The following is a 27,136-nucleotide window of genomic DNA, read 5'->3' on the forward strand; positions in this document are numbered from 1 at the left end:
TTGATATGGCATTTGTAAGCCATAAGGAAGAAACTAAACAAACTGAATAAAATGTCATTATATTTGCAGTATTAGCAGGATTCGCGTTTCATCTATTGTGCGTTTTACTACCCAGCTGTGTGTGCTGACATTTTTTATTATTCTGCTAATGAAGTAGAGCTGTGCCATACTGTCAATCAAAGGCCAACACAGGTAAAGATGGGGAGGAGTACTGTAATGTTCACTGTGTTCCACTGTGAATCAAAGCTGGGCACTTCTTTAAACAGTACAGTGTAAATGTTGTGCACAGATGGATACTGCTGTTAATACAGCTGCAAGGGAATTGTTAACTACTTTGCCAGCAACCAAACATTCATTTCATCAACATTTTCAATAACCTGCCTAAATGTAAAGTGTCACATTATTCATTAAAAAAATGTATCTTGACTTGCTTAAACTATACCATGTAATACTGTATACACAGTTATCAGTATAGCAAATGCAGTCATTTGCAAGTCCTCCAGCTTCTTAGTGCTTTGTATATTGCAGTGCAAAATTAAATAACATTTCCTAAAAATGAGGCCTCTGCTCTCATGCAATTAAGGTAGCTTGTAAGTACAGGATCCACGCTCACTATTTCTTAGGACACGTTCCTCGATTTTATAATGTTATTAAACCCTGTATGCACCGCTTGTTAAATTGAACAGTACTGGTGTTACTGTCATGAAGGTTTGTTTTTTTAAGATGGTACTGTGTTACTGCTATGTAAGACTCCCTGGAACTCTAACAGTGAAAGATGCTATATAAATAGATGTTTATATTTTATTGACCCCGCTGTAAACATTGATCTACTCCACAAACAATGGGATAATACTTTGGAGATGAGCAATACAATTTCAATAAGCTGAGAAATCATAAACAGCACTCTTCATTTAATTTACAAATAAATATGTTTAGCAAAAGCATTTTTGTTCTCAGATTGCTTTTTTTTCTTTCTTGAGCATCTGCTTCATTTAATATCTAAAAAAAAATAAACATGATGGCATGATGCTGTGTGGTGGCCTTTTTTACAGCTGAATCCTAATGCTAGTTTGTTGTTCTATATGAGCAGAATACCAGTTCAGACATTAGTATGCAAGACTGAACTGAAAAGAATAAACTGCATTAGTTCCCTTCTTTGGCGGTAAGCTCAGACAAGTCTGTTCATTCTGTATTACAGAGACTTGAGAGATTTTCTCAAAAGGTTCAACCATGTCCAAAAAAGCTCCAAAGCATCCTTTCCATTTTATAAATAATTCAGTCTCTGTTGCCTCCTGGTGTTAACATGCTTCCAATCAGCTTGTTTTTTCTGTAACTTTAACCTGCATTAACAAGTAAATTATTTAGCCACATTTAAAAATGTTGATAGACCGTAGCGTATATAGAGGTTTGGCTTTAACTACCACAAAATATACTGCAAGTTATTTTGGTAGTGATATTCCCAAGACACTATATACTTCTGAATTACACGCTACTGTACCTGCAAACATAACATATAAATCTCAAAAACAATGATTTATAAATAGTTTAAGGTGTGGAAAACAATTGTATAACAATATGTGAGATTTAAGATACCCGCTCTACAGAGCTTGATTTTAATGACTTTATAGGGAGCATCACCAGGACTGTATCCAGCTTTGAGACATCAATCAGTTTCATTGTGCTGATCCCACAGTTAGGGTGTATCTACTGCCAATGCATTGCCACCATTCTAACTTCCTTACAGACACTGATAACACAATCTTGTATTAACACATTTTTGTATTGTCATAGTTTGAGGGGTCTCCAGCTTCCAAACACATTGAATTGTATTTAAATGTTAAAACTTTTCAATTTAATCTCTATTTAAATAAATACATAAATATTAAAGTATTGTAATGTTATTTTTATGCACAATATTGAACCTTCCCAGATCAATAGAATCTTCTGTTAAATTGCTTACTGCCCACACAAATAAATAATTAGAAAATTGGAATATATCCCTCAGTGTATATGCATTACAGCTCTGAGAAATTACAAGAAAATACACCTGCAACCTGCAGCCGCTTCTGGAGACTCAGAGGTGTTTCCAGATGCCATAATAAAAAGCCTGGAGCATTGCAGCTCTTTAATTGCTAGTATATATTAAGAATTGTTGCTGATTTGTACTCTCATGATGTATTACACTAGGACAAAGGTTTATGGATGCATTAGATAATTCCATTAAAGATATATAGATATATATATATATATATATATATATATATATATATATATATATATATATATATATATATATATATATATATATATATATATAGATAGAGAGAGAGAGAGAGAGAGAGAGAGAGAGAGAGAGAGAGAGAGAGAGATACATACACACATTGCTGTGCAAAAGTCTTATGTTGCATTTGTCTACTGTATTCGCATCAACAATTTACTCAAAGCCTCCACTAGTGTTTTCTACTATTATAACAACCTTGACTTGCATAAAGAAGGAAAAACATTGAGTGAAATAGCTCGTATCACTTGTTTTTTCAAGGTGTGGTATCTGAAACATAATTAACAAGTACAGAGAAACATCATCTGTAATTGACAAAACCAGGACTGGAAGACCCAAAAAGCTGTTTAACAAGCATGAGTAATATATGAGATAATATCCTCAAGGAATAGAAAGACAAATGTTGAATTGTCAACAGAATTCGCAGAAGTCACAGGTGTCTTTGTCCATCCATTAATAGTCAAAAGCACCTTTGACCACTGTTCCATAGTTCTTGTGCATATTCTAACCTTTTAGTATTGTTCCCCTTTCTTAACAGGCATGTTTACTGCAACACATCCTTACTATCCTGATTTCAAGAGTGTACTGTTGATTTGAAACAGGTTTTCCTCAAGAATTCGCCTGTAATTTGCACCTTCCATTCTCCATTCTATTCTGACAAGCTTCCCAGTCCATGCTGAAGAGAAGCATCCCCATAGCATTAACCTGCCACCACCATGCTTGACATCTGGGATGCTGTTGACTGGGTGATGTGCAGTGTTGGGCTTGCGGCAGACGTAACGCTTGCGATTTAGACCAAAAAGTTCACAAAACCTTTTTCCACATGTCTGCAGTGTCATCTACATGCTTTCTCGCAAACTCCATACAAGGCTTTTTGAGTAATGGCTTCTTTCTTGCCACCCATCCATACAGGCCAGCTTTGTGTAGGGACCGGCTTATTGTTGATCTGTGAACACTGACTACCATCCCAGACACAGAACTTTGCAGATCTTTCAAGGTCCTTGTTGGCTTCAGAGTGACATCCCGAATCAGTTTCCTGCTTGCCCTGCTGCTCAGTTTGGGAGAACAATCTGATCTGGATAGTGTCTGGGTGGTATGATGCATCTTCCACTTCTTAATGATGGACTTCACTATGCTGAGAGGGATAATCAATGCCTTTGAAATGTTCTTATACCTTTCACCAAAATGTGAAAACTTTGCAGGGGAGTGAATACTTCTGCAAACCATTTTATGTATGTATACAGTGCCTATAGAAAGTCTACACCCCCTTGGACTTTTTTCACATATTGTTGTGTCAGTGCCTCAGAGTTTCTTGCATTTAAATGAGGATTTTTTCACCACTTCTCTACACACCATACTCCACACTGTTAAGGGGAAAAAAAGGTTTTATTGTGAAAAAAATTATATATTAAAAATACTAAACTGAAAAATCATAATTGGATAAGTCTCCACCCCCCTGAATTAATACATGGTGGAAGCACCTTTGGCAGCAATTACAGCTGTGAGTTTGTTGGGATAGGTCTCCACCAACTTTGCACACCTAGATTTGGCAATATTTGACAATTCGTCTTTACAAAACTGTTCAAGCTCTGTCAAGTTGCTTGGGGAGCGTTGATGGACAGCAATCTTAGAGTCATGCCTCAAATTTTCGATTGGATTTAGGTCAGGACTCTCACTGGGCCACTCAAGGACATTTACCTTTTTGTTCCTTAGCCACTCCAGTGTAGCTTTGGCTGTGTGCTTTGGGTTGTTGTCATGCTGAAAGGTGAACTTCCGTCCCAGTTTCAGCTTTCTTGCAGATGGCAGCAGGTTTTCCTCAAGGACTTCTCTGTACTTTGCGCATTTCATTTTCCTTTCTATCCTGACAAGTGCCCCAGTCCCTGTCGATGAGAAACATCCCCATAACATCATGCTGCCACCAACATACTTCACAGTAGGGATGGTGTTCTTTGGGTGATCCGCTGTATTGGGTTTGCACCAAACAAGGCTTTGCATTTAGACCAAAAATTTCAATTTTATTTTCATCAGACCACAAAACTTTTTGCCACATGGCTACAGGATCTAGAGTGGTTTTTTGCATACTTTAAACAAGATTCAAGGTGGGCTTTCTTGAGTAATGGCTTCCTTCTTGCCACCCTACCATACAGGCCATATTTGTGGAGTGTTTGGGATATTGTTGTCACTTGCACACTTTGACCAGTCTTGGCCATAAAAGCTTGTAGCTCTTGTAAAGTTGCCATTGTCCTCTTGGTAGCCTCTCTGATCAGTCTCCTTCTCACTCGGTCATCCATTTTGGAGGGACGGCCTGATCTAGGCAGGGTCTTGGTGGTGCCATACACCTTCCACTTCTTAATAATCATCTTGACGTGCTCCAAGGGCTATCCAAGGCTTTTGATATATTTTTATACCGATCACCTGATCTGTCCCTTTCAATAAATTTGTCCCAGAGTTCTTTTGAAAGCGCTTTGGTGCCCATGGTTGAACCTTTGCTTTGAAATGCACTACCCAGCAGAGGGAACCTTCAGGAACTGCTGAATTTATCCTCAAATCACGTGAATCACTACAATTTAACACAGGTGGAGACCACTTAACTTGGTGTGAGATTTTGAAGGCGATTGGTTACACCAGAGCTAATTTAAGATTGCTATTACAAGGGGGGTGGACACTTATCCAACCAAGCTATTTCAGTTTTTAGTTTTAATTGGTTTTCTACAAATTTCTAGAATATTTTTTCACTTGGAAGTTGTGGGGTAGGATGTACAGATTAAAAAAAAAGCATTTTAATTCCAGTCTATAGGTAACAAAGGGTGAACATTTTGAAAAGGGGTATAGACTTTCTATATTTTTAAAAGGGGTATAGACTTTATATATATATGTGTGTGTCTGTGCTCCCTGAAAACACATATTTGTTGCTTAACTGGGAAAAAAAAAAACTTGCATGCATGCATGCTGTTACTGTTACTCTGCTTTGTTTATGATGTCCTACAGCACACATACACACACAATATGCCAGATATACCAGATGTGGCTTAAACTGTTTGGACATTTAGGGGTAGATGTACTAAGATGGGCCAGTCGCAGTGTAAACAAACCGCAATTTGCATTTTCGTTATGACAATGTTCAAAGTGTTCAATGTGTTCATTTTGTTGTATGTATTAAGAATAAATATGTTAATGAAGACAGCCGCAATATACTAATTTAAATAGTATTTGTGTCATCTTAGCAAGATCTCTAGTGAGAGTTGTGTGACATTTTTTCAAATAAAATAGCAACAGTTGAGTTACGGTTTGATGCGGCAGAGCATGCCCGAAGGATAACGTCTATACATGCAAGGGTGCAAGAATCAAAATAACATTGTTTTAATTAAATTTTAATACATGCATACTAAGTTCTTCACCGTGTTCTACAGATTACTTCGTGTGACAGAGTAGCCATGTGGTGACGTCAGGCCAGAAGTAAGAACCAAAAACAAAGCAACTGCAGTTGCAAAAAGACACAACATGTGCCGTTTATTTAAATAACAATAATAAAGTAAAATATTTTATCAAAAAAACACTGCTCACAGAGCAAATACAAGTTTAAACAAAATAATCACAAACACAGACAATACGATCCTAGGTCAGGCTGGGCAGTTGCTGTCACTGTTCCTAGAATGTTTGATTTATTATTTATTTGATTTCTTCTCTCCTCTCGCTCTCCCGTACTCTCCTCTGTACTCATACCCAGAGGCTTTTATTTACTATGGCTGACGGGTTAACTATCAATTATATCATTACCCCTTGGCCACAATCTGCACAAGGTTTTCTTAATTAGTAACTGGCAGAGGACGGGCTGCCAACCTCGCCTCTGCCAGAACATATTTAAACAAAACAAAAACGCATGGCTTTTGCCGTTATATATAAATACAATAAATAAATCATAAAACACAAATACAAAATAACACAGGGGTGGAGGGGGAGATCCTGTTCTAAAAATAAATAAACAAATACATGCACATGGCTCCTCGCCCTGTTACACTCCATTTAAACAGTTTAGTTTCATTCAATATAAACTATGGCCATTCATATCACCATCAATGTTCACATTTTGGACTATTTCAACATTAAAATAAAAACAGTAAAGTCTCTTTGAAAACAAATCATTCTTTTAAATATGATTCATGCTGGCATCCAGTCTGAAAGCCCTTGTATAATATTCACATCATTTTCACACTAAATGTCAAAGAGAATAACAGGCGCCCAGATTCAGCTTGTGCTTACTGTCCCTGGTTTTATCCTCCTGCATTTCCTGAAACAGAATTCCAATAGATGATTACAGCACAAATAACCAGCCTCAGCTTTGTACATCAGAGCAGTCAATAAACAAATTGCATGGCAGGTTAAAAACATCTAAAAAAATAGAATGTTCACCATTCTAGAGTACAATGGAATATGCCAGCAGGGAAATTCATTTCACAGCAATTATTTCTTTTCTTTTTTTTTTTGGCTGAGAAAACATGCAATACGTGAATATATTAAACAAGAAGCTTACAGACAATATACATGGAGAGATTATGATGAAGCCTCTTAGAAAGTGTCATCTATCTTCAAAATGACTCAAAGCAGTTGGAAGGAGAAAGAAGCAGTCTCATATGCCACAGGATTATGATATGTTGTAAAATGTTTGTAAAGACGTTTAGCAAGTTTCATCACACGCAAAACTCAAAACTGTGACATATGTATGGTGATATAAATTCCCAAAAGGGGACTATAAGAGAGAGAAATTAGGATAGTAACATGTTATAGGCATTTGCCACCACACTAGGTTATCTTCATTTATGCACAGGGGCGTAGCTAGTAGAGTAAATGCAAAATAACATTATTTTTGTTACTAATCACAGTACCTCATTTTATTACATCTTACCCCCAGAAATATACTGCTCCTCTCTCTTTCTCACAAAGTTGCACTGTTTTTTTTTGGAAAGAAAACAACAGCTTCTTCTTCAAGAGTATTTGACTGTTTCTTACTTTCTAAACCTTACTGTCTTTCCAGATATGTGAACACTGGAACCTCTGTTCTGGGTTTGCACCTGCCCTTCCCAACAGTAAAATAATGGCTTTCCGCCTTTCAAATTCTATAAGAAGTGTATTTTATTAAATATGGCAGCAGTTGGGTTTCATGCAGATTAGATAAGGTTCCTAGTTAGTTTTAAGAAAATCTAATAAGTTATGTACACTGCAGATTGAAAATTTGATGTATGGAAGCATTATTGGTTTATAAGATGAGAAGGTCATGCTTTAGTGATTATATTTTAGGAATGTTATTTAGTTGAGCATCCTTTTAGATGTAATATGAACTCTCTAAATGCATCTCGACTGCTCACGCTTTTCTCTGGTTGATCGTTTCTTATTTCACATTACATTCATATTTTACAAGGTATAATATTTTATTTAATTGCTTCCACATGCAGTAAAAGAATGGAGGAATGCAATTACACTTTTTATGTTTGCTTTTCTTGTGACCTTTAGCAGAAGACACAATGGCCTGGTAATTGCAGGTGATTGTAAATTAGTGATTACTGAACCAAAGATCACCATCTGTCACTTCTTACAACATGTTTGTTCAAAGTTGAAAAAATGTGAAGTTCTGTGTCAGTGGATGTCATCTGAGTACAAGCCTAGTGTGTCATTATGCCTTATTTAAACAAGAACAAGGTGAGTACAAAAAACTATAAACCTGTAAAGAGAAATAAACCATAACCAGACAAAAATATTTAAGTGTCTTCAAATTTAAGACCTTCAACAAACGGTGGGTTAGAAGACATTCTCTGTGCCATTCAAATTTTCTATCTAACATAAGAAGTAATACATCAGTGCTCTTAATTCCATTATTCCACTGAAGCAAGACAGTAAGTCACATTTCAAAATGTCTCACAGGCAATAAATACAGTTTATGAGTCTATGCACTAAATAGGATGCTTTTGAGTCCAAACGCAAACGGGTTAATTCAATGCAGGACACCAACTCGGCAATGTCGTAGTCTCCTGCCAGAAACCAGCCTAAGAAGACGAGCCCTCCCCCTTACATCAGCAACAACCAAACAGAGCGCGAGAGGGGGAAGTGCAAGAATGCACTGGAAGTTTGACAGAGCAAAAGAGTAGCGATGGAAACCAGTGGCAGTGCGAGTGGATAGCTGGTCAGGTAGTTTTATCATTAAAACCGTAAAACAGTCAGAAGGTATTGACTTGAAGTCGAATTCGAAAGACTAATTCATCTGAATAAGCTGCATATGTTAACAATATTACCGAAATTCCATATGGACAAGAAAATAATGCTGTTGCTGGTGTGACTGGCACGTTTAATGTCCACATCGTTGCAGCTCACTCTGATAAAGAGAAATAGTTTCATTAGGAGCGCATACACCTGTGTTTTGGAAGTTGTTTAGAAGGGTCTGATACATTTTGGAATCTGATTTTAAACAGTAATCAGAAGTCGCACTGCTGTAGATGTACAGCTTCTGAAGGAAATGCTTAGTGTAATTTTGTGAACTTGTGAGATGAGAATGTTGCTGCACCAGGTTTGCTGAAGCAGCTGTGATGCGCACATACTCACTAAGTCATGGACATCTGTGTTTAACTGCAAGAGGAAAAACACTTCTCCAGTGATGTTTATAAAACATCAGATAAGTTGACTGGATAATAAAGCGTCAGCAGCAGGTAAGAACATTTCGAGGTTTTTTGGGGTATTTTTACACAATGCAGCTGGTACTGTTTTGTTTTTTTGTGGTACGGTTAAGGGAAATATTATTATTATTATTATTAATATTTTATTCTTAATAGTTATTCAGGGCCATTATACTGTAGTAGCCCACTGTACACTGTTCATTAATACAGACATTTAAGTAGCCTACAGTAAAAGTTGTGGTGACTGATACTTTTAAAGTAGCATGATGAGTCTGACTCTGTTGCAATTTCCAGAACTAAATGGGTGGCTTAGTAACTGGTAAAAGCATAGACCAGCTTTTATAAGTACAGTAGAAACAAATTGTCACCATGCTTCAACTATCAAAGTCTTTATGCAGTTTTCTTCACTTACAGTAGAAGGTAACAGCCTAGTTATCCGTTGTAAGTGATTATAAAATATCACACAAAAGATACAGTGGCAAAAGTGTATGATAATAGTCATATTCTATCATTGTTAATAGCATAATTAATAACATACCTAGTGTTACCCAGTAGGAGGTGCTTAGAGAATAAAAAAGCTTTAGATAAACAAGATCTAACGAATAGTGTCTTTGCTTGTGATTTTTTAAAAACAAATTAATAAAGAACAGAAACACTAAATTGACAAATTACGATACATTGTTCAGTATTAATATCCCTTTAAAAAGATTACTTTCGCATGTATTTTATTCGTATTTATCTATGTATTATTGTCTATGTGCAGGCAACTGGAAAACGTTTTGGAAGAATGAAGAGTCCCTGGGTGAAGCATGATCTACTGGTATATTGTTTTTAAACTGCTCTTACTAATGGTTCTATGGGAGTGGATAACACTGAGTCTTCACTGCTGGGGTGTAGCTGTCACAGCAGGTTCCAGTGATGCAGCTGGTCCTCTGGGCTGGCTCCTGTCTGACAAAGGGCCGTTTCACCAGTCACAAGAATTCACAGAATGTGTGGCAAGGTACCAGCAGGGATTTACTACCAGATACAAGATTTACAGGTAAGATACTCAACCATAAATCATTCCTTTCTACTGAACACTAAGTAACTTTACATAAAGACTGCCCTGGGGTAACATATTCAATAGTTTCAGGACTAAAGGGAATACAGGTACTTTATTCAGCTGCATGCTATATATATACGTACGCTATATATATATATATATATATATATATATATATATATATATATATATATATATATATATATATTATGGTTATATTAAAGTAACCCCTTATTTGCATTACAATATACAGTGGATTCCAAAGAATAGGTTAATACTTTTTAGGTCAACTGGTTAAGTCTAAATAATTAAATTAGACCCTGTTATCTAACAAAATTAACACATTCTTTAAAGAGATTTAAGACATCTGTGTACAAGTACTAACAGCAAATACAAAAAGTAAAAAGTTGGTTGATTTTTGGTGGATTAGATTACTTTTTTTTTACTATTATTTATTTATTTATTATAAATATGACATTTGATAATTGAAGACTGAATGGTAAAGCCAGTGCAATCCAGCCCTTCTACATACAGACATTCTGTATAACTCAGCATTCTTTTTTGATCCTGACCAAATTCCTATAGATTTGTAAATCTAGTCTTCCTAAAATCAATGTAAAACTGACCGTGCAGTTCTGCACAAAATGTTGAGATTTGTCTTTTCTAAGTTTGTAATCAACTACATGTAAGCAATAAGACACAGCAGACTCTGATATCACCACGACCCGTATGCATTGTAAGTCACGAGGTGAAGCCGAATGGCTTCACCCGCCCGGGGTGTGGTGATATTACATCACTAAACCTGACGTGCCTTATTGCGCTTATAAAATGGGTTAACTAACAATATTGAAAATAAAAAGAAAAAACATTTTTTAACTAACAAAAAAAGTTATTTTTATTAAATATCCTTCTGCCTAAAGCTGAGCTAAGAAAAAATAGTTCCATATACATTAACTTAAAAAATGCATAAATTAAAAAAAGAGAGAAATATAAATGTTGAATTGAACATTGTCATTGAAAGTGCAGTCTTTCTGTATTTGATTAATTATGTTTCTTGTAATTCTTGGTTTGTTTATTACATTGTAAAGTAAAATATTACAGCCCATTTTCATTATGACACAGCACAAATGAGTCTGCCTTTAAATCATGCAGACCGTTCCTTACAAGATCAGCAACAGTGTCAGGTGCAAGTGCTGTTTTTTTTTTTTTTTTTCAATTGTCCTTTGTTATCCGGGGTAGTAACAGGAGGTATCCGTATCAGATTATTGATACCGCTTCACGGAGGCGAGAAAAATGTTATTTGCATTATGGAAGAATACCTGGTTCCGTATCAAACTGACTTTGCAGTTTACGGCTGGACGCGGTGACCCCTCAATTTCCCAATTTCCACAAAATCTGCAAAATCGGTTCAGATCCTATTCAGACTCATTCAATATCTCACGTACACTTTGGTTTCCCAAAAGGTCAATAGTTACATAAATCTTGTCAGTTTACTGCAATAAATTTCAATATATCTGTCACTTTTTTTTCTCAACATTCTAATGGTGTATGGATATCTACCAGTGATTTGCCCCTTTTGAAAAGAAGTGCTGACCCATGATGATATACTGTAATATCATCACCCCAATGTGACCTGTTTTGACCAATCAGGATAGAGTATTTAACACTAGAAGCCCAGCGGCAGTCATTTTGGCGGTTTTTGGTTTTACATGTAATTTTCTCCAGTCGTGTAACACATATGGGGCTGCGTGTTCATGTACCTTTCTGTCAATATGTATTTTTCACAAAGCATGAAACGCAGCAGTGCAGAAATAAAGGAGATATATTACATTATCCCTAAAAGCCCCGGGAGCAGTCACATTGACGGCCACACGGAAAACAACTGTATTTTGATTATACAGAACGGTATTCTACTTTGTTATTTTTATTTACCAGTCCGCAATGTGTTTAGCTGTAATCAGATTAGTCTCTCTGCCTGAGTGAATGACTGGCAGTCTATTGTTTTCAATCAGCCTTTTGAAGGCTCTCTCTTGCTTGCCAGCATTGCTGCTTTGGTCAGTCGATTAACATCGGGACTAGTAAAAATAAATACCAGAGACCGTGGAGTTTTACTGCGCAACAAAATATGGAGTTGATGTTTTGGATCAGATGGCACGGAAGTATTCTGTGAAAGCTGGCTCCCGAAGGTGACCTTTTCAGGTGTTTTACAATGTATTGGACCTAGCAGCCATCAGCTCCCGGGTACTTCAGAAAGAATGCACGGAGAAGAATTTACCAAGGAGAGAATATATTTTACAGTTAGCACAGGAACTTCGTAAGAAGCATTTGGAACAGAAGGAGACTGCCAAGCGTGTACCCACAGCTGAAGCTGGCAAGTGCAATAAAAATAAAACTTCGGACAGCTGTGCCATGTGCAGAAAGGCGGCGTGGAGAAGCGCTTTAGCTATGTTGATTGTGAACAGTCTGACTCAAGGTAAAGGAATAGCCTTTTGTCGAAAAAAATAAAAATAAATTAGACTTTTTTTATAACTTCTTGTGCTGTGCGCTTCTGTAAAATGTTTTTTTTTTTTATCTACGTTGTTCAGTTGCATCTGATAATAAGCCGATTGCTGTTGAAATGTAAAAAAAATGTATTGCTATCGTTTCAGTTTTAAAAATATGTACCGTATGTTGTAAACCGATGTCTGTTCAGATCATTTACATATACACAGTATACGTAAATATGCTTTGGTTGTTCAGATGTTTGTGGTGTACTCTCTTTTTGTCATACTATTTACAGGGTTTTTTTTTTTTTTTAATACAGCCGTTAGAAAGACTGCTGCGGGGCTTCTAGGTATGAGTATATCTCTGGTCCTTCTAGTGTTAAAGTCCCCATTTTATAATGTGTAATATACACGTCCCCCTGGTGTAGTACATCTACAGTAAAATACTTGTTTTCGTAATGGAGAGAAATAAAAATAAAGTGATACCTGGATTTTACTGTGCCTCTCTAAACCAGCACACTGTATAATCCGGCACAATGCCCTGGTCCTAAACAATGCTGGATTTACTGCCATTTATTTTAATCTGACAGCACAAGGAGTGCAGTAATATAGTGCTTCAAATATGATAACATTTTGGGATGATTTATCTTATACTGTACATTTCATTCAAGGGTAAGTACAACACAGTCAGTGTCACAGACCTTTTTTTTTTTTTTCAACAGCGAATCAAATGGTTGAGGGGCAATTAGTTAGCAGTGAGTTACAGACCAGTAAACCTGGCAGGTAACAGGCTGCCAAACACAGTGTAATGCTAGGCACAGATGGGTTGTATTTTCATTATTTTGGGATTATGCTGTGGTTTTGTGCAGTTTCCTTACATCCTTGAATAAAGAAAAAATATATATTATTTTTGATTTTTGATTTCAACATTGAACACCTTCTAATGGAACTTGTTTTTAAATAAGCTCAAAATATGCTTAATCTACCCCCTAAATACAACAGACACATTAGGGTGTTATTGCTAGTTTAATTGAATGTTGGCGGGTGGTGGGTAGTGGTGTATAGAGTTCTCTCTGCTGGTAAAGGGTAAAGCAGCCTCCACACCTCCATCTGTTTGTAAAATGCAGGAGACATTCTTATTTAAAATAATGTAAAATTCTGCAGATGATTTCAGTGAAAAAAGGCTTGCATCGAACAAAAACAAGTGCAAAACAAGATTAAAGCCCCTGTCAATGCCACACTCATCTGTGAATATTGAATCTAATATAAAACCCACCATACTCATGCATAGTTAATGCTCTTTTCAGAATTAGCTTGATCCACTGATATGGAGGTTGCTATCCCAAAATTTCATCACTGCTGTAACTCTGTACTTTTTAATATGTGCAGAGTGGCGTTAGGTTACACCTGTTTTCATTATCTGAATTATTAGATGTACAGTTATTGATTTAAATATTAAGGCATTAGCCAGTCTTTTCTAATGGTCTCTCAGGGAGCTACCCATTGTACAAATACTGTATGCAACTGGCGGTTACAGATAGTTATCAAGGCAGATAACCTGGTTCATTTATTAACTAACCAGTTGCACAAAGGATTAGAACATTCTGAATGCCCTGATTATTCATAAAGCACGCAAAGCACAGACTTGCCAATCACTGGGGATATCCTGAAGCCATTCTCCTATGTGGCCTTTCTGGTAGATAATATCTTATATATGTGGTAAAGCTAACCAAGCTTAGAAGAATGGCATTACAGAGTTTTTGCTTTTAGACTGATCTACTTTAATCTTTCTTTGTAGCTTGCAATTTATTCTTAATCTGTTCATTTCTTAGAGAGTTTGGACGCTGGAAGGTCAACAACATTGCTCTCGAAAAGAAAGACTACACTGGCTTTGCTTTGCCTCTTGATCCAGAGTTTGCACAGAATATAAGATTGTTGGGACGCAGACCAAGCCTCAACAGGATAACTGAAAACATCATAAAGAAATATGGGACCCATTTTTTACTGTCATCGACATTGGGAGGTATTAATTTTGTATTATTTAAAATAAAAGCTTAATGTACTTTTTAATGAAAACAAAAATAAATACTTTTAGAGACACAAATGAGTGACACAAATCTCCATAACATATGATGGAGATTTGGAATACTAAACTGATTACAGAATTCTTGATTTTTCAGGAGAAGAATCTTTGACTATATTTGTGGATAAGAGGAAGCTGAGTAAGAACTCTGATGCCAGTGATTCTCATGCTAATAGTACGTCCGTATCTCTGGAGACTCTTCACCAGCTTGCAGCCTCATATTTCATTGACAGGGAGAGCACACTGCGCAAGCTGCACCACAGTCAGATTGCCTCAACAGCTATCAAGGTAAAGCTTACCATTTTAAAAGCTTAATAACATCCTGGTGGGCTACACACATTTTTCTTTTTGTCTCCCACAAATGTTTCATACTGTCTTTCAGTAATTTATGTGGAGTCAAGGTGTCCAATTCCCACTTAAACAGGACAGAGCTGATAGCAATTTAGCGCTATCTTTTTCAAATAGCAGCCAGATACAATCTGTTTGCCACCATCTTAATGAATTTATCGTTTCAGCTTCAGTCTGTTTTTCTTATGAGATGGAGTGCAGCCAGAGTTGTACACCCACAAGAGACAAGAGTCTTATCTAATTACGCTCCCATTTCATTTAAACCTGGCTAGTCAAAATCAGCAGAACAGTATGTACAACAACTCAAAAAAGTATAGGGACAGATGGATAAATGAAGGACCGGTGGTGGTGTGGTATTTCGCAACCATTTTTGTAACAGCAGTTCGCCTTATGGATTGAATCTAGCTAACCTGAATCTAAGTTGGTATTAGGCCATAATGAATACCCTGCTGTCCTTTATTATTTTACTTTCTGTTTAAACTACATCACATTATCAGGATGCGCAAGTTATTGAAGATAATCAGAATCTGGAGATATAAAGAGGTTCCTGTCTGCCTGTCTTAATGTGCATACTGTATGTATGTCAAACTTATAGTTTTTACCAATATAATGGGATGAAATCAAGAATAATTACTTTTTATAATGTAAAATGACGGGAGCCCAAATTTACAAAATTTTTAATAGAATTTTTTTAAAGAATTTTTATTACTTCTTATTATTTTGTACTAAAAACATGTTGTGTGGACTTTAAAGTAAAGATACCCCCCCCCCCCCATATTGAATATAGTGCAGTATTCATAATTTGTTCATATGTATCATATTCAAACAGAAAAACAGTCAGTAAAATGCTTACACCTAAATAATTACAATTAAACATGTGAGCATTCTGAAGCTTAATAATGTTAATAATATGCATTAATGGCTCTGATAATAATCACTTTACATACCAGTTTAACATGTAAGCATAAGCCATTAATTACTGTTGTACTTAAAACTATATATAATGTGTTTCCTTCTTTAATACTCATTTGTCAAGTTAGCAGTCTTTTGTTTTATTATCAGTCCCATAGATATTTTCACTTTAATAGCTTAATTACTGAGTGGTAACAATAAATAAACCAAAACTACATCAGCCATGCGCATATTTGTATTAACAAATATTACAACTATTGCATTATTAGACTACATGGTATAAATGTGATACTTCTAGCAATAATAATTAATGAAAACACAATATGCATTTAAAAATCAGTGCTGACCTGAAAAGGGAGATATTAAATAATTAGGCTAGTGGGCAGTTTATTATATTTAGTTCTGCAACACCTCCTCAGAGTCACACCTCCCTCCACTGATTGCAAAGTAGGCTGCTCGAATCAATTTCAGACATTCACTGGACTTAATTAGCAGAGATTCAAACAGAGTGCAATAAATAGTTTATGACAATATCATTCAAAATAGTACTTGATAGTAAATCTTGCATATACGGTTCAACAGATTCAGTCCTTTACATTATCAGTGAGTCACTGTCGGCAACAAAACACTAACTTTAATACATTATTTTTGTGTTTTATATACTGGTATTTGCACTTACTGAAACATATACTGTATTACATATTAAGCTTCATTGTAATCTTGTATTGTCCCTGCGACACCTTATTCTGTGGTTATGTAATATGTATTGAAGTTTTTCTTCATTTTTCTGGTGGGTTAAAGATTTTTTGAACTTGTGAAGACATAATGATTCTAGAAAGCAGTTAGCTGTGGTAATAATGGCAGTGAAAAGGATTGGGGGCGTCAAACCCATATCAGTATTGACCCTGCCTGTGAGAAAGGCTATCAGGACAGATGGGTAGATCTAAAGGCACTGTCATTAACTTAGCATCTTGGTATCATTTTAGGCTTATTAGGGTTCATCAGAAAAATCCATCGTGAGGGTTACTCAAGAACAAGTGGATTGAGATGAATGAATAAGAGCCGCCACAGAGCCTTTCATCCCATACACTTTCAGTGACTGAAATATTTATGTCACCAACAACCTTGAATTTCAGGAAAGAGTTTTGAACTCATGTTGGTCAAGAGTAATGTGGAAAAAGTTGGCAGAATCGATTAAAAACACTTCTTTTAATTTACTTTGTTCCATCAGTATGAACAAAAATCAAATAAATGAGTGTGTGACTGTGATTATTGATTTGGGTGATACATTATCTGCTCCATCTCAATAATCTCATAGATAGATAGCTATTTCTAGCGAGTTAGGTGTCAAACACTAATGAATGGGTGAGTTATATTCTGCATCTTATGCTCTGCCAAAAACAAATGGTTTCTTAACATAACAGTTTGCTTGGGAACCAGACTTGTAATACTGATGCTGTTGGGAGAGGTAAATGGCTTTTAAATGTGATTTACAGTTGAGAATCTGAGCTTCTTATCAGTTTTACATTTACATTCCACAAGTAGTCCAGATTTAGTGTTAGCTCACAGAACAAATTAATCAGAATGAGGGGATATCACCCAAATTAGTCATGTCGGGTTTACAAGAAATGCTAGGAATTGGAGGCTAATTGAGAAGGTGAGTCTGAGCTGTAGCTGAGGGTGCAACAGGACAGACAAGGGCTATGTTTACAGTGACTTTTGGCATCCAGAACGGAACATTGTTTTTTCTAGATTTGTCATGTCATCATACTGTCATTGTACTATGCTTTTCTGGATTTGGGAAATGCGCATTCCAAGTGTAGAACACCTGGGGGTAGTTTGGTACAATTGGTATTGACACATTCTGACGCATGGAACAAATTTAAGAGATACACTTTCTTATCTCCTGTAATTCTGTTGCAAATGTCATGTTAAGAAATGCACATCGAACTACATCAAAACAAATAGCGCAAGGGCCAGTGAAATGGTATAAAATAACATATATGATTGTAGAAAGTGCACTTTCAAGAATTTGCTCAACATTTATATCATTTGCGAGTAATAGGATACTTGGTTGTATCATAGAGAAGTTAAGAAAAATATTTGTAAAAATAATTTCTGATGATTCCAGAAGATGATTCACAGTTTTTAATTCATGGTTTATTATTTTTTAATATCTTATGAAATATTAAACACTTTTGCTGTACAAATATATTAGAGACTTCTAAAACCACATTTAGTATTGATCTTACATTTCATGATAAAGATAAAAACGGTAAAGTATGTTTTTTTGCATGTTAAAGATAAACTGTCTTTTACGAAAAAATGATTAATCTAATGTAACATTACTGTTTCCTTTATCTGTCTTCTGGGAAAATATTAAAAGCAAACACTATAGCCCTGAGAATAATCTATCTTAAGCGACAACTAGAAATATGTCTGCCCTTAGTCTGGTTTTATGTCTACCATTGTGTCAGCAGAACCTTGATTTATTGTTGCTTTAAATGAGGCTTTAGTCATGAATGATTGAGCTGTGTTTGTGAAGACACTAATGCAATGCTAAAAAGAGAACAAGGCTCTTTTTTTCTGTGCTGTCACTTTTCTGCAAGAGAAAGCAATAATAAAAAAGTAATCTGTATATCTTGGCAACAGCTAGCTGATTGTTACTGTAGCAGTTTATCTGGTTATGAAAAAATATTTACTGTATATTATATGAAAACAGTGAAAGAAGACAATGGTGGGAGTAAACTCATTGAAAAGTGGACGCCCTCAGTGGTCGCTGCCCTTTGGTGCTTCGGTGCCCTCTGGGCCTCAGAGCTGCGGTGTACACAGTGCCCTCGGTGCTTCAGTGTCGTCGGTATCTCGCCACTCTAGAGTCAAACACCCTTGGTGCTCACCGCCCCCTCAGTGCTCCAGCACCCTTGGTGCCTTGGTGTTCTAAAATCATACGCCCTCAATGCTTGCCACCCTCTGTGCTTTCGTACCCTCGGAGCCTCAGAGCTTCGATGCACACAGTCCCCTTGGTGCTTAGGCGCCGTCGGTGTCTTGCCGCACCAGAGTCAAACGTCCTTGGTGCGTGCTGCCCCTTGGTGCTTCGGTGCTTCCAGAGCCTCAGAGCCTTGATACACGCATTGCCCCCGGTTCTTTGGCACTCTCATGCCTCACCACTCCAGAGTGAGACGCCCTCAGTGCCCGTTGCCCTTCGATGCGTTGCCGCCCTCTGGGCCTCGAAGCCTTACCGCACTCGGTGCCTTCGGTGCATTGGTGCTTCAATTCCACAGTGCTTTGGCACCTTTCGGAGACTCAGCCTACCTGCACTCAGTGTCCTCAGTGCTTCTGCACCCTTGGTACCTGAGTGTTCCAGAATCTTGGTGCCTCAGAGCTCCGGTGCCCTCACTGTTTCGGCGTCTTGATACCCCAGTGCTCTTCTGGTTAATGCCTTCCTAAGGAAAGCTTCCTTCAGAGGACAAGCACCTCTTCTGGGTCTGATGCCTAGGCATACAGCACACCTCTTCTGCCTTGGCACACTCTCTGGCACTCAGAACCGGGCAAACTCCAGCTATGGGTGTAGCCCCTGAACAGAACCGTCTGTCTGCCTTAGGGCTCTCAGACATGGCCTTTAGTGCACTGAAGATAAGATCGCTAGGGCGTCCTCCACAAGGTTGTTGTACGCCTATAAATATAGGTATTTTCAAGATTGGTGTGTGACCTTATCTCTTGCTTTATAGCTATTATTTTGCAAATCCTGCTGGAAGCGGGTAAATCCACCTCTATGCTGAAAGTGTACCTGGCAGCCATATCTGCATGTTATGTCCCCATTGACTCAATGTCCTCAGGCGCTCATTTCCTGGCGACCCATTTTGACTGATATATGTACTGTGGTTAGCTGGGCTATTCAGCATACTTTAACCAGGTTCTACCGACTTAATGTGGTAGATTCCTCTGTGCCTTCGTTAGGCACAAGGGTCCACACTCGCGCCACAAACTGTGGTTTTGTGGTTTTGGGGTCTCGAGTCATCCCTCATCTGCTATCTCCAATCACGCTCCCTCGCGACGGTTTTGGTATACTTTTCCCAAAAGTATGGTTGGTGGTCATCTTCGAATTGAAAGGGAACGTTAGGTTAGGGATGTAACCCTGTGTAGGACATATTCCATGAATATAATACATGAACATGTATTAATGATATAGCTGGACTAATTAATGAAACTGCTGTGTCTTAGGAAAAAAGGAAACTGCTGTGTCTTAAGAAAAAGAGCCCCTTTGTTCCTGGCAGGAATACTGAACTGAAGATGACCAGGGCTAGGAGGGGGGCATCTGAACTGGGTGAGGCTGAAAGGACAGTGAAGAGACTGCGAAACTGCAAACACAAGCGATTTGGTGCAAGGAAGACATAAAGTACAGATGTCAACAAGTCCCAACTGCAACAACAAGCTGCTGGACAAAAATAATCAGACAGAGGACAAATCTCCAAGATTCGTGAGTTGAAAAAGCAAGATACACAAATGATCTCATGAAAGTGACTACTAAGCAGAGTGAAAAGACTATAAAAATCGAAGCGAAATTGAACATTTTGCTCTCCACATTGAATGCTGAACAAGGTGCTGTCACTCTGCTAAGCAAAGCTGCAACTCTGGGACTCTGACTGAAAACGGAATCAAGACAGGACTCTGCCTGGAATGGATCCAAGACGAGGAAGAAAGCTGCAAGCGAGTCAACGACCACAAGCAACGAGACAGAGGCCCGGCAAGAAGACTGTCGTAAAACTTAGAGCGACTGTTATCAGACAAACCAGTCTGGGCCTGCTGTACACCTAAAGCCCACAATATCCAAAAGAAAATGTGCCCTGCTACCTGCTAGCTAAAGAGTCAACGAAGTGGACAGAGTGGACGGACGCTGTTGTGGATCCTATACCGAGGACTGGAAACTTTGCTACAGCTGTTTGTTGATTCTATCTAGAATTGAAACCTTGTTGCTAAGTTTCGATCCAATGTGGACCTGAAGACTTCGTTGCTGAGAGGAGAGTTTTGTACTGGACACTTCAACAGATTGAGTTTCCAAACCAGCGGACCAAAGTCTAAGCTTCAAGGAACCATTGAGTATAATTCTGGTTGCATTTTCCTTTCATGGAACTAAATTAATTAATTGTAACACATTCACATAGAATTGAACAGTTAATTATTTAGTTTGCACACTTTGCGAATGAAATAACTTTTAGTGAAACTTGATGAAGTAACTATAATTAATCTACCTCATATTGTTATATGAAGAATTTCTTTAAAAGTAGACTTGCCATATACTTAATCTGTATACCATTAATAAGCTTAATGTGATATATTCTTAAGATTGTCTGCATTATCTCAGCTGTACTCTGTGCATTGGGTGTGTGTGTGTGTGTGAGTGAGAGACTAACTATGTCACAGGCTGCTGCCTGCTGCTGATGTTCCAGGGGAAAGGCGGTGTCGTATTTCAACTGCCTTCTAGTCAAGCATGAATGTAGTGAGAGCTTTGGAATTGTGTTTTGTGCTTAGAGACTAAGAGGTTTACTTTCTGACTTTTCTGATTTCTGTTTATTATTTGTGTACTTAATAAAATACTACTATTGATTAACCATTCCTTGTTTCTGCGTGTGAATGTATGTTCATAGTAAATCCTCAATCTCTGAAACATGTCAATTTAAATATTATTGAGAGAACTAATCAACCCAGATATTAAAAGATCAATTATTGAATTGTTCCCACACCCGGTTCCTTGAAAGAGAAGACAACCACCAACCTGCGAGGTCACATTGGTCGCTTTCGCGGGTTCAGTGCAAAAGAGGAAGTGATCTCCGTGGAGTGACAGTTTGATCCCTCGGGATGCGGGACAGAGGACATCACTCCCCGGAGTGACCTATCGGCAGCTCTGACATTAAATGCTCAGTGAATACCTGACCTGTGGCAGGCATATCCCAAAAGTACTGTTGGTGGTTGTCTTCTCTTTCAGGGAACCAGGGTAACATCCATAACCTAATGTTTGCACCCCTGGTGCTGTGTAAGTTTACTGAAGTTACATTGACTCACTGACTTTGGTGTTGTGGTAAAAATGTGATGGCAATCTGCATTGACATTGCGTTTGTTACAAAATAAAATTATACTACATAGTGTGAACGCAGGCCGGTTGACTTAATAGATCAGAGTACAGACACCTTTTTTGTCATCAACTGAATAATAACTTGTATTGTCTTTGTTTCCCAGGTATCTGAAACGAGAACTGGTCCTCTTGGATGCAGTAACTATGACAACCTTGATTCTGTCAGTTCTGTTCTGGTTCAGAGTCCCGAAAACAAAATTCATTTACAAGGTATACATGAATCTTCACAGCCTGCAGTTTCAATACAATTACATTTCATCCTGGTGTTAAAGCAAAGGCAGTCAGATTGAATTGAGAAATGAATTAACCCTCTTTCGCTACCCACAAAATTTTCAGAAACATTGCCACTAATAGCCAAGATGAGATTCGTGGAAAAGAACATTCCTAAGCATATAAAAAAAAGGAAATATACCACGTAATAAAAAAATTCAGTCAAGCTAAACACAGGAATTGAATGAAAATACAGCTAAATAACAATGCATATTTTATACTGTACATTTGTCCACATTCCATGTCTGCCAAAATGTATATCTTACGCTCACAGTCAAGAAAACCCTTTACTTGTTTTACAGGTTTTTTTTTTGTTAGTTTTTTTTTTTTAATTTGCAGAGAATACAGTACGTAACATGTATACGCTGTATAACATCAATAGTTTTTTGTCAGAATGTATATTTTGTCACACAAACAACTGTAAACAGTGTCATTTTGGGGGGCCTAAACAATATTCTGCATCTTTTTTTTTTCTGAAGGACTACAAGTTATTTTACCAGAATATCTGAAAAAGCGCTTTGTGCAGGCTGCTCTTAGTTACATTGGCTGTAACTCGGAGGGAGAATTCACTTGTAAAGACAGTGACTGCTGGTGCGAATGCAGTGACAGATTTCCAGAATGCAACTGTCCATACAAGGACCTCAAAGCAATGGAAGATAACCTACTACACATCAGAGAGGCTTGGACAATAATGAATAAAGATTTCGAGGAATCAGGTATGAATGATACTAGAAAGCAGCTATGTTTAAACTACAGGCCATTTATTTTCTATAAAGAAAAAACTGTAGCTGTGTTTTAAAAGGTATGAAATAAAATTAAAAAATCCTTAAACCAAATGCCATATGAAAGTTGTTTTGTACGAGAAAAGACCTTGTGTGCTGCTGTGAAAGGATTATGTTTGTGGATTATAAAGCTTGTTTTAAAAAAACAGTGACCTGGTTTGCACTTGTCAGTGGGATAATCCTTAAAATGTACCATTAGGACAATATGTATATATTGAGCTGAGAAGATTAACAGTGATAATAGTAATACTATATTTCAGCATATTAAATGATTATACCTTTTAATCTTTGGTTTATCTCATTATTTTTGTCACAGATAATTTAAACTAATCTCAAAACATGTTAACGATAAATGTAATCCAAACCAGTTTTTCTCTTGTCAACAGTGCTATTTATTTTGTATCACTTTTCTGTAATCAATATTTGCATCAAGGTTATCCTTAACTGTACTGAATAGGTTGATGAATGAAGCATACAACATTTAGACATGCTAATAATGTTTATCATTTCAGCTGAAAACATCTCTAAAAAACAAGATGTTTCCATCCATGTACTTAGATATACTTAGTAAAGCGCATGTGTCATACTGAAGTGTATCTTTGGATTTAAAATACATTCTGAAGCATTCAAGCAAAAACTTATTGCTGTTTATTGAAGTCCACACTTGTCTTTTTCAGATGAGTTCAAGCTCTTTGTGAAAAGACTACCAACATTCTACAATTTAAACGCATCTGCTGTTCAGGACTTGTGGAAGATGGATTCCAGCATTCAGCATCGCTATAATCAGCTGGAGTCAGGCTTGAGTCTGCTCCTAAAAAAGGCACAAACAAATGTCAATAGACTTTTTAGCCTTAGTAAGAGATGTCGCATGCAACCTAAACTAGTTATGCTGAGAGAAAGGTAGGAAAATGCCAGATGCGAGTCACACTGTTCTGAAAACTTTCTTTGAATGATTCATCAAAATAATTAATAAGTTTATTTTTAGAACTACCAATATGCCTCATGAGAGTTTAAGTCACAGTAGTCATTGAATTAATTTTTCTTTATTTTCCAATTTAGTATTTAAATTAAATTTACAAGCAATTCAGATATCTTTGTACTTTAAGCTGCTGTTACATAATTTGGGAGTCTTCAAAAAACGAATCCACACTTTTAGGTATTGGTAGTGTATAGGAATATCATTATCTAGATCAAATGCCATATAAAGATATGCAACTTGCTATTTCCATAGGTTTTTTTTTTTTTTTTCTCGTTAAAAAATTGTAAGCATTAAGATGCACCCAGCAGTTCATATTCAGCAGTTGGTGGTAATTATCACAGTCCCAACATCATGTATAATGTATTAGGAATTTTAAAGGCCTTTCATGATATGTAAATGTAATTGACATTGTTGTAAAACACTGTTTACAGATGGATACTAAATCTCAAGTTGTAAAATGCATTATTGGTCAACCTGATGAAGGCATTTTGTTAACATGGCCTCTTCATGTTCCACAGAAATAAAAACCAAATAGCTAGATGTAGCTCTTATGATTGGTTTTGTTATAATTTGTTCAGAAACGTTGCAGATTACTTAAAGGTGGTGTAATTAAAAATGTACATGGATCTGACTGCAAAACACCAGTATAGTATTTAAGCCACGGTTTGTTGTTATTATTATTGGAAGTTGTAAGTAGCATGTAGTTAATTCACAGTTGACATATATAGGTATTGGTTTTGCTTATGCTTGATGTTAATGGTTTTCACACTCTTTGTTATAATTAGTTGTTTTTTTTTTTTCTTTTTTTGTAGGTCTCTAAAATACTGGTTGAGTTATGTACAGTCCATCCTGTACTGCAATGAGAACAATCAGATTGGGACCTTTTCTGAAGAGACAAGAAGCTGCTCTTGTCCCTATGAGCAGCCTACCTGTCAGGGGCTTATTCCATGTATTGTAGGGGATGGGACTTACTGTGCCTCTTGCTCATATGAAAACCGCACCCGATGTGGGAGTTGCAACCCAGGCTACATGCTTAGCCAAGGATCTTGTAGGCCTGAGGCATCTGATTCCACAGAGCATTACATTGGGTTTGAAACTGACTTGCAAGACCTTGAGATGAAATACCTGCTTCAGAAAAGGGACAGCAGGATTGCAGTCCATGCCATCTTCGTCAGCAATGATATGCGGCTCAACAACTGGTTTGATCCATCGTGGCGCAAACGGATGTTGCTTACACTGAAGAGCAACAAGTACAAGTCCAGCCTCGTCCACATGCTTCTGGGAATGTCTATACAAATCTGTGTGACCAAAAACAGTACATTGGAACCAGTGCTGTCTGTTTATATCAACCCCTTTGGGGGTAGTCACTCAGAAAGCTGGTTTATGCCCATTGATCAAAACAGTTACCCAGACTGGGAAAGGACTAAGATGGATATACCTCTTGATTGTTACAACTGGACTTTGACTCTAGGTAACAAATGGAAGACCTTTTTTGAAACTGTTCACATCTATCTGAGGAGCCGGGTCACGTCAGCAGGCCCCTTTGGCAACAGCAGCTTTTATTATGAGCCACTGGACTTTATGGACCCTTCAAGGAACCTGGGATACATGAAAATAAACAGTGTGCAGGTGTTCGGTTACAGTATGCACTTTGACCCGGAGGCGATTCAGGACCTGATTCTACAGTTGGACTATCCGTACACTCAGGGATCACAGGACTCTGCTCTACTGCAGCTGCTGGAAATCAGAGACCGGGTTAACAGGCTCTCCCCGCCTGGCCAGCAGCAATTGGACCTCTTTTCTTGCTTACTTCGCCATCGGCTTAAACTATCCACTAGTGAGGTAGTGAGAATTGTAGCTGCTCTGCAGGTTTTCAATGCCAAGCTACCAAACTCTGTGGAATATGAAACAACCAAATTGTGCAGTTAATCAGGATACATTAGGAGACAGCAACAGTATCTTGTAATTAGTTTATAATTTTATTGGCATTTACTTAAACCATTAAAATGTTTTGTTTTTTTCATGAATGTTATTTGATGTAATTAAAAATATGCATTTAAGACAACTGCATGTTTTGTTTTTTTAATTAACAATTATTTGTGAACCACACAATTGGGAAAAAAAAAATCTGTACAGCATATTGTACATCTACTACGTTTTATCTACTTAAAGAGATAAGAGTGATGTCCCAGTTTCTGTACTACTACATTGTTAATACTTTGTATTATTGTCTGTAAATATTTTAAAAGCTAATTTTGAAACTCCTTGTGTTTGGTGTTTTTTTCTCCTATGTATTTTTTTTCCTTGTTGCCATTTTCTAAGCCAATTTTATATGTAAGGGCTTAAAACTGTTGTGTGGAATAAAAAAAAAAAGTGGAATTCGGTTTGAAATAATATTGGTTATGCTTGTTATCACATTGGAATCATTACTTTCAATTGTAATGTGTTATTGATATTTTAGGTTACTCTGAAGTTGAACATGATCCATAATTTAAAAAGTTGTGCTTACATAACCACATTAATATGTCTGAGAACTGAATTTACAAGTAGAGTAAACTTTGAAACAGTGTTTCAGAGACTCTGAACCATATAGAACTGCAATTAATACAGTGTAGACTGCCTTACTTGTGCAATGCCATAGCCAGCTGTGAGGCACCCGAGGCATGGGCCTCACTTAAAATCATACTAATAATTATTTATTTAGGCTGTTTTACACATTGCTTTGCCACAAAATAAAATGCATTTCGTCCTATGTTATATGCCCCTGTACTCTTCAAAATCTTGTACTGTGATTGCAGACTACATCGACACCATATAGGAGTCGGGGTGGGCAGTGGGGGGTGATTTTCCATGGCTGGCTATGGCCCTGTTGTGTGTCAGATTTGTTTTCTTCACACTGGTAAGGCTGCCACGTTTACATTTTAAAAAATATATATATTTACAATCAGTCAAATATCTTTTCTAAAAGGTGGAGCAGCGGTATTCCTGGTTATTATAATTATAATGCTATCCTTTGTGACACCTTTTTGTTTCCAGTTGAGCTTTAGGTAATTATTCCACTTCCTAATTCAACTGTATCACAAAAGACTCCCGAGATTTATAGTGGGGTAGCTTTATTGCTTGAGAGCTCTTTCTAAGAGTGTGTTACTTTGATTATTTGTATTGAT

The 27,136-nt window shown here is 37.1% G+C and overlaps 1 protein-coding gene across 1 annotated transcript; it reads left to right on the plus strand.

The window, feature by feature from the left end:
• The first annotated feature begins 8,437 nt into the window (after positions 1-8,437).
• On the plus strand, positions 8,438-25,976 carry LOC121326656 (BMP/retinoic acid-inducible neural-specific protein 3-like). Its single transcript, XM_041269995.1, has 8 exons — positions 8,438-8,973; positions 9,704-9,979; positions 14,298-14,488; positions 14,646-14,836; positions 22,043-22,148; positions 22,688-22,924; positions 23,668-23,890; positions 24,782-25,976. Exons 2-8 carry the CDS (start codon positions 9,750-9,752, stop codon positions 25,896-25,898), a joined length of 2,295 nt encoding a protein of 764 aa, XP_041125929.1. The 5' UTR covers positions 8,438-8,973; positions 9,704-9,749; the 3' UTR covers positions 25,899-25,976.
• Positions 25,977-27,136: the final 1,160 nt, after the last annotated feature.

This window comes from Polyodon spathula, chromosome 14 (assembly GCF_017654505.1).
Source record: "Polyodon spathula isolate WHYD16114869_AA chromosome 14, ASM1765450v1, whole genome shotgun sequence".
In the NCBI taxonomy this organism is placed as follows: Eukaryota; Metazoa; Chordata; class Actinopteri; order Acipenseriformes; family Polyodontidae; genus Polyodon; species Polyodon spathula.